This window comes from Centropristis striata, chromosome 20 (genome assembly GCF_030273125.1).
Source record: "Centropristis striata isolate RG_2023a ecotype Rhode Island chromosome 20, C.striata_1.0, whole genome shotgun sequence".
NCBI classification, from domain to species: Eukaryota; Metazoa; Chordata; class Actinopteri; order Perciformes; family Serranidae; genus Centropristis; species Centropristis striata.
In genome coordinates, this window is record NC_081536.1 from 14,548,676 (window position 1) to 14,561,716 (window position 13,041).

Consider the following 13,041-nt stretch of genomic DNA (forward strand, 5'->3'; position numbering starts at 1 on the left):
TTCTCCACAGCACCCCCACATGCATTCTGCACAAGGCTTTCTTTATGTTAAAGGACTGAGGCCCACTGCAACATAACTCACTGCAGGGACCAGTGCCACATTCATGTGTCCGGAGTCATTTGCATTCTAAAGCGCCGCTTGTCGCTGTGAGAAAAGTCTTTCAAGATAAATGAGGGCTGGTTGGACTGAACCTGCGCCTGATAAGAATGGCTCCCCTGGCAAGGTTTAGAAATAGCTATTAAAATCCAGACAAAGTCAAACACATGCACCCTTTTTACCATTGCAGTCAATGTTTTTAAATTGATTTCAGCATTTCTCATTGATAAAAAAGGACTCCATCAAAGTGGAGAGGAAGACATGCTGAACAGAATTTGCAATATATAAGATTGCCATGCCACAGTGGATAATTCAACACCCCACCCCCCCACCCCCCCTTGCATGTTTTCTCTGTACAGATGATGAAATGGCATATTCAGGTGATGTTGGCAGTGGGGTTGGATGGGAAGACGAGGAAGAGAAAGAGGCTGAGGAGACTGCAGAGGAGGCAGAAGAGGAAGAAGGCGAGGTGGGAGAGGTTGATGATGGGGGCTACATCTGGTAAACGTGTAGTCCAACCTGTCTACGGAGCATCGTGATGGTCTCAAACACGCACACACACACACACACACACACACACACACGCACACACACACACACACACAGATCCTACAAAGAGATGGACGTGGTGAAGCTCTCACACTCAGAACAAACACTGGCTTATGAAAAAGCGAAGGGAGAGGGTTACACGGGTTGGGAGAGGGAAGATGCATATGTTATGGGCATATTTAATGTTACAGGATGTTCTTTAAACGGGCAGGGGATGGGTCATATCACTACTAAGAAGTTAAGGGTCTGGAGTCTGGAGAATTTTGTCCCTCATACTTGTGAATCTTTGTTCTCTTCTGTTGTAAGTCCTTTGAACTAACTTTGAGCAGTTTTTAGCTGATGCATAATGGAGACTTTAAGCAGCTGCAGGTGCTTGTCATGTGCTTGCATAAAAAAAAAGAGAAAGATCGGGTGCATTTCAATAGTCTAAATTGGCCTCTTTCATCTTTCCTTTCTGCAGATTTAACAACATTTAAATAGCCAGTTTTGATTTCAGGCAGGAAACAGGCGATAAAGAGAGGAAGCCACGTTAGAAGATTGAAAAGCACCCTTTGACTTTAACCGTTTTCATGTCATTCGCTTCGGCTCATATGTGACAGTAGTCATTCATCATGACCTATTAAAAAAAGGTTTCTCACGCATCACTCTTTAGCTTGTATATAATGTGTGTATCAGAAGACAGATTGTCACCTATTAGTCCCGTTATCAATGCCTTGGAAGACTGGCAGAATATACTGCTTAGTTGACAAGTGTACATCGTATCATAATGTGGATCAATTATTGTGTTTAATAAAAAAAATTCAAATAAAATAAACTGGTCTATGTGGCCCAGCTGGCCACCGTACATCTGACTCTGTGCTTTTGTTCTCTTTATTCCTGGTCAAATTTAAGTAATGTCATGAAACCACACTGCTAAATTACTCTATTACAAGTAAAGGTTCTGTATTCAAAACTCACTTAAGTAATGTACTTAAAGTATCAAAATTAAAAGTACTCATTATGCAGAATGTCCTGATTCAGATTGTCGTATACATATTTTTAGATTATTCGTATTGATGCATTTATATAAGCAGTGTTTTAATTTAGTAAAGATAGGGCTAATTATACTTAATATACTGTTATGAGATTTATTTATTGTTTAAAATGTCTCATCACTGTAAATCGATCAGTTTTTTTATGTAGTAAACTAATGTAGTAACTAAAGCTGTCAGTGGAGTAAAAAAGTACAATATCTGCCTTAAAATGTAGTGAAGTAGAAGTATGATATTATATAAAATGGAAATACTAAAGTACATCAAAATTGTAGTTAAGTACAGTACTTGAGTAAGTGTACTTAGTTACATTCTACCATAGATAGATAGATAATGATACATCACATTTTATGGTACTTTTTTAGCTTGTCTTACAAACTACCATTTCAATCACACCTGCTCTCTGTGTGACATACCCTCTGAGGAACATCTTATTGTCAGCTCACTTCTATTCTTGCCTTACCTCACTCTGCAGTGGAGTGTAGCTTATAGCTATGGGAAACCAGCAGAAATGAGATACAGTCCCAGGTCTGCATATCAGCACTTCTAACAGCACAATGCCTATAGAAAACTCTCCTCAGCCTCCTCGGGACATTGCTCCAGCCTCTCCGCTGTGAACTGTTCAGTCTGGGAACAGTGAAATAGAAACCTTACAGTATGTTACAGTGTATGCACATTCTTGGAAGCACAGGCCAAGAAAGCTCGTCTTGGCATTGTAAAAACTGACAGTAACCAATCCGCTGAAATGTCATTTCTCAGTTTCACGTTTCGGCGATAATGGAAATCAGTAGAAGTAATGTCCCAGTGGGTAAAGCCTTAAATGTGTTAGCTGTGAGTGGGTATACCTGCCAACAGATGTCTGAATACCTGATACTGACAGCAAGTCTTCTGGCTACCCAAAGGGACCAATCATTTTCAGCAACCTGTCAGCCCATTATGCTGAATATTCCTCCAGCTTGGCGAAAACAAGCCATATATAACCCGGTGTTATTCCTAACACATGCTTATACGAAAAGTGTAATGTTTTTTCTTCATGCTGTAACGGTAAATTCAAGGCTAAGATGCCACCCCATGCATTTTTTTCACAAGGAAAAATATGGTTAATTAATCTTATTTTATTCAGCCCTCCAGCTCTATATTCTTTTGGTATTTAAGTTGCCATAATGTGAATAATTTGTGACAATTCCGTACAGAAATACAACCAGGTTACACATTTTATTAATATAATTACATTGCTCTACATTACTGTACAATAAAACACTCTCAGTAGGTATTAAAGTAGCTTGAGCTTAACTGTTAATACTAAGTGGTCTTATGAATATTTCAGTTTACTGCATCATTCTGGGTGCGCGTATCAACATTACAAAGGAATGATTCTTGTTTTAGTCACATTTACTCCTTCACATTTGTGATTTTTTTTTGCCTGTTTGTAATAAACTGAGGTATAAAACATTATTAATACATTTAAAAATACCATTTAGTTTTTTAAAAAATTAAACGTAATATCAATTTAATTATCTAATATGATTTTGCATATAATCCATATTGATTTAAGCATCCAGTCTTGTTCTCTAGCAGATCTCATGTTGCAGGAGTCATCAGTTATAGTTTGCTTTGTTCACCCTGAAGCCTCCACACTGTGCTGACTTCTTTCTCTGTGCTGTCCAACGCCCTGAACACATTAAAATCCTTTGTGTGGTGAAAGTCTTGCAACAACCTCTGGAAAACAGTCACTGGGATGCTAAAGTTCAGGTGAGGGTAGGTCACTTTGGCAGCCAAGTCTCTTGTGTTGCTGGACACGATACCTGCAAAACAGCAAATCATCTTTACACTCTTAAAACTGCAGATACAGCAGTGCAGAAAGAGCAATCTGGTGTGTGTAGCTGCCTTCTCTGTGGTGCACTGTTACACTGACTTTTTCTATGGTCATCATATGCCCCCCACTGATCAAAAAAGAGTACAGACATTTTGTAGTTGCAGAGCTTCTTACCCAGCAGCTCTCCTGAGTGTGTCCGCACCACAGCGCCCCCGCTGGTCCCTGCTTGTACTGCACAGGTGGTCTGAAGCATGATGGGCCGTTCATTCAAACTGATGGTTTTTGAGAGGACACCACAGGTCAGGGATGGACCACATCTCCTACCCAGGCCACCATATCCCACCACAACTACAGATTCGCCTGTAGGCAGGGAAGCAGAGTGATGTCTTATAACAGTTTATTAAGAGTAAAAAGACAAATATCTCCTCTGGCACTGAATATGAAGCAATATGTTACTTCAAAAAGCTGTTTTTCACCTGGATTGTAACTCTGAGCCATTTGAGGGATTGCAGCCTTTGTAACAGAGTCTCTCAGCTGCACCAAAGCCAAATCATAGGGTGAAGAAGCTTTAGTGGAAAACAGCACATCGCCCACAACATCATGGACTCTGAAATAGAAATAACAGAAATATGCAATAGTTTATATTGTTTGTGCCATATCAATACAAACTATGATTAAAAACATTACACATAGCTAAAAAATAAAAAAAAAAGAACCTGAGCCCACGCAAGTAATTTTCAAATATTCTGCCTGATTAAACCTGCGCTCAAGTTGAAATTGTAAGTCATTTACTGGTAATGAGCCTGAGGTTCCACATACATCAGCATGTAAAACCACAAAATCTACAGACCATATATGTATGTATAGAAAATATCACCAAATATGGTCTAAAACATAATTTAGGAAGACGTGGATGAGTTTCACTGTCTAATGTGACTGTGCCTGTTAGTCCCTACAGGTTCAAGAGAAGCACACATTCACACCAGCTGCTGCCGAATAATAAGTGAAATGTACTTAGGTAGTACTTAGGTAGCAGTCATGATAGGAGATGGTCAGATTCTCTAAATGCTTCAATCACATCCCTTCTTATTTCCTTCTGGGGTCAAGGAAAATTGGTAAGATAATGACACAGTCACGCTCATTTTTTTGAATATTCAACAGCAGCCACTGTTCTGAGAACAGATTAAATCTGACAAAATAAGTGAAACCACCTGTGTGGGTGAACAGAGGCTGTAAATGGCCTTTAAATTAAACAAGTAAAAGCAACATTCCAAGCCAAAACACAATATAATAGTTTATCCAATCACCTGGACTACTTCGACTCTGTTTTACTATCAACTCCTGCTCACACCAATACACTTTCCTCTTTGCATGGTAAGATTAAGATAAATTACTTTAATAATCCCACAATGGGGAAATTCAACCTCTGCATTTAACCTATCCTTTCTTTTTTTACACACAAGTGGTGCCCAGTGTAGCACAAAATTACAACTACACAGGAAATACACACTAATGAAGAATGATAACCCACCAATTTTGTGAGAAAATGTATTACTAAGTGTAATACTACTGCCTAAATGCAACTCAGTGTGTAATTCAATGTGGTTTGAGTTTAACAGCAAATATCTCAAAATGTCAAAGCAGGAAAAACACAGGTGTGACTAATAACAGGAGTGTCAGACCCCTGGTACTGTGCATGGTGGCGTGACGGAATACTACACTTAAATACATCTGAGCCATTGTTAATGTTATTAGTGCCACCTGTGCTTTTCCTGCTATAAATAGTCTTAATGTTTGCTGTGAGAAGGGTCTGTTGAACATGTTTTTGGAGGGGAACTTTCCCATCAAATCCCTTCCAGTACAGAGAGAAGGTTGTGGTTGAAGTGTACATAACAGGTCACACTTGAAACAGTTCATATGTGCTGTCACCTGTCCCTGTCATGGAACTTCAGGGTGACTCTCGACTTCCCGTTCACAACGTGGCGGCAGGTCACAACCAGCTGAGAGGCAACAACAACCCCCGAGCCCCAGAACTGCCCGCTGTCCACAAAGCACACAGTGGGGTATTTGAAAGCGTTGGACTCATGGGCTGCAGTGGACATGAGGAGGCCTTCCTCTCCAGGTTGGAGCCAAATATCTCGGAGTGGATCCTGAACGCTCATGCTGCGGATGATGCTCCTGAAGATCAAGTGGATGGAGCAGATTAGCGTGAGGCCTATCCACTCGTTTGCCTTCCAGCCAAATGGAGAAACAATCAGTCCAACAAGACGCACATGATCTGTGCCTTTCACCGCAAACAACCCTCCACCCTCCGTGCCTGGCAAGCACCGGGCGTCTGTGAGGATGACAGCATTGTCCTCTCCGCTTATGTTGCTGATGATGCCTCTGCTCAGGGTGCTGATGAAGAGATCTAAGCAGAGGGAGCCGAAAGGTGAGCCACATGCAACAACGGGGCAGCCCTTCTGGAGAGATGAGCTGCTCAGCCAGGGTATCATCCCCACATCTGGGCTGCAGTCTGCCACCACACTTGCCTTGAGCACAGCGAACCAGCTGAGGAATTGGGCATCCCTGATCAGCTCCTCATCCTCTTCCTCATCATGGAAACGCCACTTGTCAGCTTGTTGGAAAACTGCCAGGAAAGCTTGTTTGAACTCCAGGCAGTTCACCAGCATCAGCAACTCGGCTCCAACTTCCCGTTGTAGTGTTGTTTTGCTTCTCGGGGGTGAGGACGCGTCTCCATGTGCAGGCTGGTTGGAGTCCAAATCTCGCACAGTGGAAAAGCTGACGTGGATTTTAAGATTTTCGCTGAAGCTGTGCGGTGTCAGGAGCCTGTGGTCCTCCGAGAGAGGCTTTTTGTCCGTGGTGAAACGTGAAAACGGGACGCCGGTGCATATCACTGTTCCAGTTGGAGGATGGAGGATAACTCCGCTGCAGCTCACGGGTTTCTTTGATGAAAAAGCCTCAAACACCTTGACAACACAGCAGTGCTGCTCTACCTGCTTCACCTCCATGCTTCTAGCAGCGCGTGTGAACTTTAACCACAGAGCTTCGCAACTTCAAAGCATCAGACAACCGTTAAAAAGCAGCTCACAGGGCAGTGAAGGTGAGACAACAAAACAAACCTCCATACTGACCACTTGTAGCAGACTGACTCTGAGTTTAAACTAGTGTTATGTCGCTAATAGTATTCACTGAAGTGTTTAATATGTGAATTCTGTCCTCTAGCTTCCTGGTTGAGTCTCATTGGTCCCCTAGAAGAAAGCCCGACATCTACCGATAAATGTGATTGGTCAGAATGTAAATACTAACACCTCTGAGCCAATGAGAAACAAGGAGGCGGGAACATCAGGTGCCTCATGACTGAATAGTAATGTTTGAGTGTTTTGTGAATCATTGTATCCTGCTGTTGCACAGTGAATTGCCCCTTGAGGATAATAAAGAAACCTTGAACCTTGATATGTAGACCTTTTATTTTTCATGGTTGTTCAATGGTTCCTTTCATATATATATTTGTGTTTATACATATAATTTTCCATACTTGTCCATAATAGGCCTGTCTATTATCTCCCTTTATTTGTTCTGCTTTGTTGTCCTTGTTCTAAGCTGCCATGCAAAAAGCCAGTCAGTTTTGTAAACAGTTTTCGGGCAGTTAATTTTTTTTAAGAAAGTAGTGAGGTGCATGAAATCAAATGTTTTAAAAAAAAGCTAGACAAGAAAGATTTAAATGATTGTCAAAAATATTTATTATGCTCAAACTTCACACATTTAATAACAATATGACCTACCTCTTCTACCAGATACATTACTTCAGAGCTAGATACTTGATGTAATCTAAGGTAAGCCACATTTTTATTGCAAAATATAAATACAAACTTATATACAAAATAATGTATAATATTGCACTAAGAGGTCATTTCATGCATATGTTTTGCGTGCCATATTTTTAAAAGCACCACCCAAGTACTCTCATAATATCGCTGCATGTTGTGAGCAGCTACTAATCACAAAGTACTCAAGTTTATTCACAGCAGTTAACCATCATGAAATCAGGTAGTTTGGCATCAGAGTATGAGTGTGTTACATCACCTGGTTGTGCTGGTACAGTTAATATTTACTGCAGTTCTTTTACACTGTTCTGTGCTATTAATAAAGCTCCTCACAGAAAAATGTCAGTTAATGCACTTGTGGTCACATTCATAAAATTGGCCTGTAGTGGTAAACCTTTCAATTATTAGAACATTAAAATTAAGAAGAAAATCAGTCCTGTCCGAATCCTGGAGGTAGCAGGCAACTGAATTAACACTTTTCTTATTAACAAATATGGCACCAAATGTCTGCAGCACTCTCCAGAAAAACTATTCTGCTTTTGGACTAAAATGTTGGAGAAAATGTAGGATAAATATAAAGGTATAATAATTATAATATTCATCCTCAAACAAGGAAGAGTAACTCCAAGTACAAAATGTTAACCAATTTGACCTTCACTGTAAGTCTACACCAGCAGCTAAAAATAAACTCGGGTCAGGAACTGGTTCACAGCGATGACATGTTCTATATGGCGGACAGAACTCTCTACAGGCTTTAAGTAAAAGTAGAAACCATAATGTGAAGATTCTCCACACTGAATCTGAACAATTCAGACTGATGATTCATAACTTTGACTTGCTGTGGCATAACTGAAATGACATACAATTGTGTTTTAAACTCAAGAAGAAAACAGGGTATATTAACACAAAACACTAGGTGTAACACATTTCCTACTGGCACAGTCAAAGTCCTAAATATGGTGTACTTAAAAGAAGATCTCTCAACGGCAGGTAGATTTGTGTGGAACATGTCTTTGTGCGCGCAGGTAGCGTGCTAAATAACGTTATTAAAAGAACCATGAATCAGTCAATATACTGGGAGAGCCAGCGGAAACCATCTCCATATCCTTGTCTCTTCAGCACGCTGCACATGAAAACCTCCATTGGCCTCAAATTCAGCTCCTTCAGTGACACTTTGCCCTGAAGAGAAACACAAACAAACATCCAAATGCACTCAAGGTTTTTAAATACACACTAATATACACACAAAATAAACGGCATAGCTTTCTTTTTTTAAATTTGAAATTATGCTCCAAAATTATGTAATACCCAAACAAAAGCTATAAGGGATGCTGGCTCTGTGGACACATTTAGCTGAAAAGCTACTTAAATTACATTTTTCATTGCATTTTCCTTTTTTTTAAATGAATTCTCTCACTTTTATTTTTTCTTAATGGTCTGTATTTTGTTCACATTCACTTTACATGAAGCGCTCATTTGCAAAAAAAATATTTCCAAATCAGATTTTTTTTCTTGTGCAAGCCAAGAAATACAAGTGGAACTGGTGTTGGGTTGTTTTGATAACATATATATCTTTGTGTTTTCCTGATCATGTTTTCAATTAAGCTGGTTTGGTTTGGTTTTGAAAATGAATTGTTCATATGTTATTATTTATGTCTGTCTTTTTATTGTCACATTTTATTGTCTATTTGCCCTTGTTCTAGTGTTTTGCATTTTTAAGGTTTTATTGTAAATCCCTTTGAGCTACATCTCATCATAAACCTGTAATTTTCTGCAAGTTGTGTGCCAGAGGGTGAAGCATCGTGTTATATTTGTAGAGCTGACGTCATTGACATTAATAATTCCAAATGGCTCACTATTGCATCCTGCTCCTTTTCCCTTTCTTTTTTTGTCTCTCTTGCCAAGAGACAACAGGTGATTAACAAGATTAACACTAACAATGAATAATTTGCATAAGACAGGTACGGTGCAAAATGTTTCTCAACAGCATATTGCTCCCCTGCTGCTGCTGTATTTAATGAGAGCAGTGGTGAACTAAGCACAGTTGCGCCTGCCCTGCACAATTCATATTTTTATTAGAAACACAGATTTTTCTACAGAAAAAAAACCAAACATGATACTTTTGCTTTCATTCACATCATTTAACCCCACTGGTGCTCATTACCTTCCCAGTCGTGTGTCCATGGAGACCGAACATTCCTCTAAGGGCATCCTCACTGATGGCCTCTGGACGGTCGATCTTATTCCCCAATATGAGAACAGGTACGTTTGAGATGGTTTCATCTGTCAACAGGGCCTGCAGACAGAAAAGTTTCAAATACTCTCCAAAGGGAACATTGTTTTGTGTTGATATATAGGTGAAATCAATATAATTAACTTACATCCAGTTCAATTTTAGCCTCTATTAGTCGCTCATGGTCAGCACAATCCACCATGTAGACTATGCCGTTTATGGCTGGGAGGTAGTTCTTCCAGATCCTTCGTGCTGTAAGAGCAACACAGTTTCAGCATTTATGTAACACACAGCTGTCAGTTCATCAAACAGCACTTTCATTACTTCCTACCTTGTGTGTGACCTCCGAGGTCAAACGTCGTGAAGGTCATCCCGGCTATGGTAAGCTCCTCAGATGCTGAGGACAGAGGGGAACCACTGACTTTAGAAGAAGCAAGAAACACAAGAGTGACAGCAGAACTGACAACATGTCAAATCGCTGGATGTACTTGGATGTAGCGTTGGCACGTGCTGTCCTAGCCTGTCGTCTCTGAGCATGTGCAGGAGTGTTGTTTTTCCAGCATTGTCTAGTCCGAGGAATACTAGCTTGCCGGTCTTCTTGTACAACCCTGTGAACAAAAAGTAAAGAACTTAATTTAATTTTGTGATATTTTGTTTTTTATCTTAGTTATGAAGAGGATGATGATGAGTGGTGGAGGGTAACGTTAAATCGCATTATGTTGTTATGTTGTTTTGTGTGACAAAGATATTCTGGTGGTCAAAGTTGAACAATATTGTTGATATATTACTTTACCTAATAGCTGCAAGACACTGCTGAAGCTCTTGTAGATCCAGTCAAATATAAAAGACATTTCTCTGAACTGCCTGTAATACAGATCATATAAATTATTTGTTATGGCACATTAAGGCACATTAAATGATTAGTTAGTGTTTAGTTTGATGTCAGACTTTAGCCAAGCCTCCTCTCCCATCAAAGCATTCATGAGTAAATTAAAACATGTCCCAATTAACAACACAGCACATAAACAAAGAAAAAATTAACAAACAAGTATAGAATTTGCTGTACTGTTGCAAAATTAGTACTGAAGCTCATTGTTAATCATTATTCCAGACCCTGGATTACTCTGTTGGTATGTGTAAGCTCTGAGTAATCACACAAGCTTTAAAGTATGAAAGGAAAGGTGGGGTAAATTAAGGAACAAACAGGCTTTAGATGATTTTTAGATGCTAGTTTGTTCTTAGAGCTGTCTCACTAAGTCACACTGATCTTCCTCTGACTATTTTTATGACAGGTTGTGGCAAGGACACTTGATCTCGCAGTCACCCCCTGCTTCCCTCTCTCTCTCGCCCTCACACACACACACACACATATATATACACACACACACACACACCTGTCACTCTATGTGAGCCTCGATATGCTTGTTGCAGTTCATGAATAGTGAGGCCTTCAGTGACTAAGGCTTTAGGAAATTACCCAACTGTTGATTACTTTATCATACAGTGTTTCAGCTGGGTCATTTGTAAACACCAAACTCCATTTATAAAGTATGGCATTTAATTCCTCCGTCTATGGACTAACTACTATAACACAGCAGGTATCATGTAGGCTACGGAGTTAAAAATGTCGGTAGTCGTGTGAGAAATCGAAGCAGGTTTTTTAATGCAAATCTAAAATCAGTATTCCATAACAAATACACACTAAAAAAAAACACCATAAAACACGACAGGGCACTAAACTCATGACTGAGCTCCACTGAAATGTCTGTTCCAGTGATTTCACGATTATTGCCACAGTTCGGCTTATCACATGTAGCTAGCAGTAACGACATCAGCTGTCATACAGTAAACAATGATAAATATAGTAAACAAGATGAGCGCGCAGAGGTCCAGAATGACTAAAGTAAACCTTATAATGTCCGAAAAGTGGTTAAACAGGCAGAAAACTAGACTTAAAACGCAACGTTTGCCTTGAACAAATTGAGTCAAAAACTAATTTTAGGTATTACCTTGGTCTGCTGAATTTATGAACTGCTTTTGGTCCAAGCCTATCCCGTCGACTGACATCCAGTACGAGTTTGACAGTTAACCGGAAATACGTCACTGGAATGGCGAAAAAGCGGGAGTGGTCTACATGCCGATAATAATAATAATAATAATAATAATAATAATATCCTTCTTTAATAAAATAACAATTATAAACCCTAGCTCCTGCCTTTTACAATAGGATTTTTCTGTAAAATTGAAAGTATATTAAAAAAATGTTTTATATTATGTTAAAATGTATGTCGTCACCCTGTTAAAATAATCGCCTAACTCATTTTTTCAAGTTTTTCATGAAACACGAAAAACTTCACCAAAAGTGTTACATATGACATTTTTTCATCATTTCACTCAAAAAGGATGTAACAGAGGATGGCTATTGGCATAGTAATAACACTGTGTGTAAATCATGTAACTTAAGAGTAATAAATGACTTAGGCAATTTTTTGATGGTGTGATTACTAGTCAACAATTCTTTGGAAACAATGTATACAAGGCTAATATGTAATATGATAAAAGTTATGGTACTAAGTGGTTTCCTGCATTATTATAATAGAATATAATGCATAAGTCAACATATTAACATAATATAGCCTAGTATATGGTACATCCTGATATACAAAGGAAACATAGTATGAGATAATGTGTCGCAATATAATACATAATAACGTAATAGAGTACATTACAATGTTACATAGTAGTCATAAGTATAGTGCAGCAAATTAACACAGTATATAAGTAGAGTAGATTGTATAATTGAATATAAACACCCAAAAATTAATTCCATTATAAGCGTTTTGATCCTGTTGAGTACATTTTATTCACAAATTTTCTTAAAAATGTTCCCAGATGTACTACTATGAAAAATCTGGATTCTATTTTAGCCATTATGCTTAGCTTAACTACTTATCAGTCCATATAAACTTTGACACTACTTCCGATTTAGGAGTATGTATTAAGGAGTAGAATTCCAGTGCAGAATAAATATGAACATACAGTATAAAAATATTGGTGCCGTGAAACAAATAAGGTGCAATGAACAGTGTGCATAAAAACACATAAAATGCATAGCGACTGTATGTAATGAACCAGAACTTTATCTGTTATTGTACAGTGTGATGGCATGTGGCAAGAAAGATACATAGATTTCCAGTCCAGTCTGTTGCCGATCACCACTCCAAGGTATTTGATATACTCTGTGATGCAGTCAGTCATATATAAGGTTTCGCACTTTTGTGTGAAAAAAATTTTGCTAGCCTATAAAGTTGTCTAGGAGAAAATGTGCAAATGTATTGAAAAAAGTACTACATTAAGTTGAAACTGTTAAAAAAAAAAAAAAAAGGTAGTGTAAAATATTGACCACTAGGTGACAGCAAAGAGAGAAGTTCATCCCAAAGTAGTGTTTATGAAGACAAAGAACAAATAATAAATGTAATTGCTCTTCTC

General features: G+C 38.8%; 3 protein-coding genes across 3 annotated transcripts in view; 1 reads left to right on the plus strand and 2 right to left on the minus strand.

Annotated features, from left to right (window-relative positions):
• Nucleotides 1-1,496, plus strand: part of spock2 (SPARC (osteonectin), cwcv and kazal like domains proteoglycan 2) — a 30,898-nt gene extending 29,402 nt beyond the window's left edge. The window contains exon 10 of the mRNA XM_059323876.1: nt 456-1,496. Coding sequence (XP_059179859.1) covers nt 456-601 — 146 coding nt within the window. The 3' untranslated portion in view covers nt 602-1,496. The remainder of the gene's footprint in view (nt 1-455) is intronic.
• A 1,376-nt stretch (nt 1,497-2,872) lies between these two features.
• On the minus strand, nt 2,873-6,712 carry tysnd1 (trypsin like peroxisomal matrix peptidase 1). Its single transcript, XM_059323881.1, has 4 exons — nt 5,422-6,712; nt 3,969-4,099; nt 3,667-3,852; nt 2,873-3,481 (listed from the first exon to the last, which is right to left on the minus strand). Exons 1-4 carry the CDS (start codon nt 6,501-6,503, stop codon nt 3,279-3,281), a joined length of 1,602 nt encoding a protein of 533 aa, XP_059179864.1. The 5' UTR covers nt 6,504-6,712; the 3' UTR covers nt 2,873-3,278.
• A 535-nt stretch (nt 6,713-7,247) lies between these two features.
• Nucleotides 7,248-11,728, minus strand: sar1ab (secretion associated, Ras related GTPase 1Ab). The gene is made up of 7 exons (XM_059359358.1): nt 11,562-11,728; nt 10,346-10,416; nt 10,041-10,160; nt 9,884-9,949; nt 9,701-9,804; nt 9,484-9,615; nt 7,248-8,498 (listed from the first exon to the last, which is right to left on the minus strand). The coding sequence occupies exons 2-7, from the start codon at nt 10,401-10,403 to the stop codon at nt 8,382-8,384; spliced, it is 597 nt and encodes a 198-aa protein (XP_059215341.1). The 5' UTR covers nt 10,404-10,416; nt 11,562-11,728; the 3' UTR covers nt 7,248-8,381.
• Nucleotides 11,729-13,041: the final 1,313 nt, after the last annotated feature.

What these genes read in the sequence shown, in the direction of transcription:
- tysnd1 (XM_059323881.1), bottom strand. Translation starts at nt 6,503, where the DNA reads ATGGAGGTGAAGCAGGTAGAGCAGCACTGCTGTGTTGTCAAGGTGTTT. An exon ending in AAGTTCCATGACAGGGACAG is followed by an intron (nt 4,100 to 5,421) that starts GTGACAGCACAT and finishes TTTCTATTTCAG; the next exon opens with AGTCCATGATGTTGTGGGCG. An exon ending in GGCTCAGAGTTACAATCCAG is followed by an intron (nt 3,853 to 3,968) that starts GTGAAAAACAGC and finishes CCCTGCCTACAG; the next exon opens with GCGAATCTGTAGTTGTGGTG.
- sar1ab (XM_059359358.1), bottom strand. Translation starts at nt 10,403, where the DNA reads ATGTCTTTTATATTTGACTGGATCTACAAGAGCTTCAGCAGTGTCTTG. An exon ending in CAGTGTCTTGCAGCTATTAG is followed by an intron (nt 10,161 to 10,345) that starts GTAAAGTAATAT and finishes TTTTGTTCACAG; the next exon opens with GGTTGTACAAGAAGACCGGC. An exon ending in CCTCGGAGGTCACACACAAG is followed by an intron (nt 9,805 to 9,883) that starts GTAGGAAGTAAT and finishes TTGCTCTTACAG; the next exon opens with CACGAAGGATCTGGAAGAAC.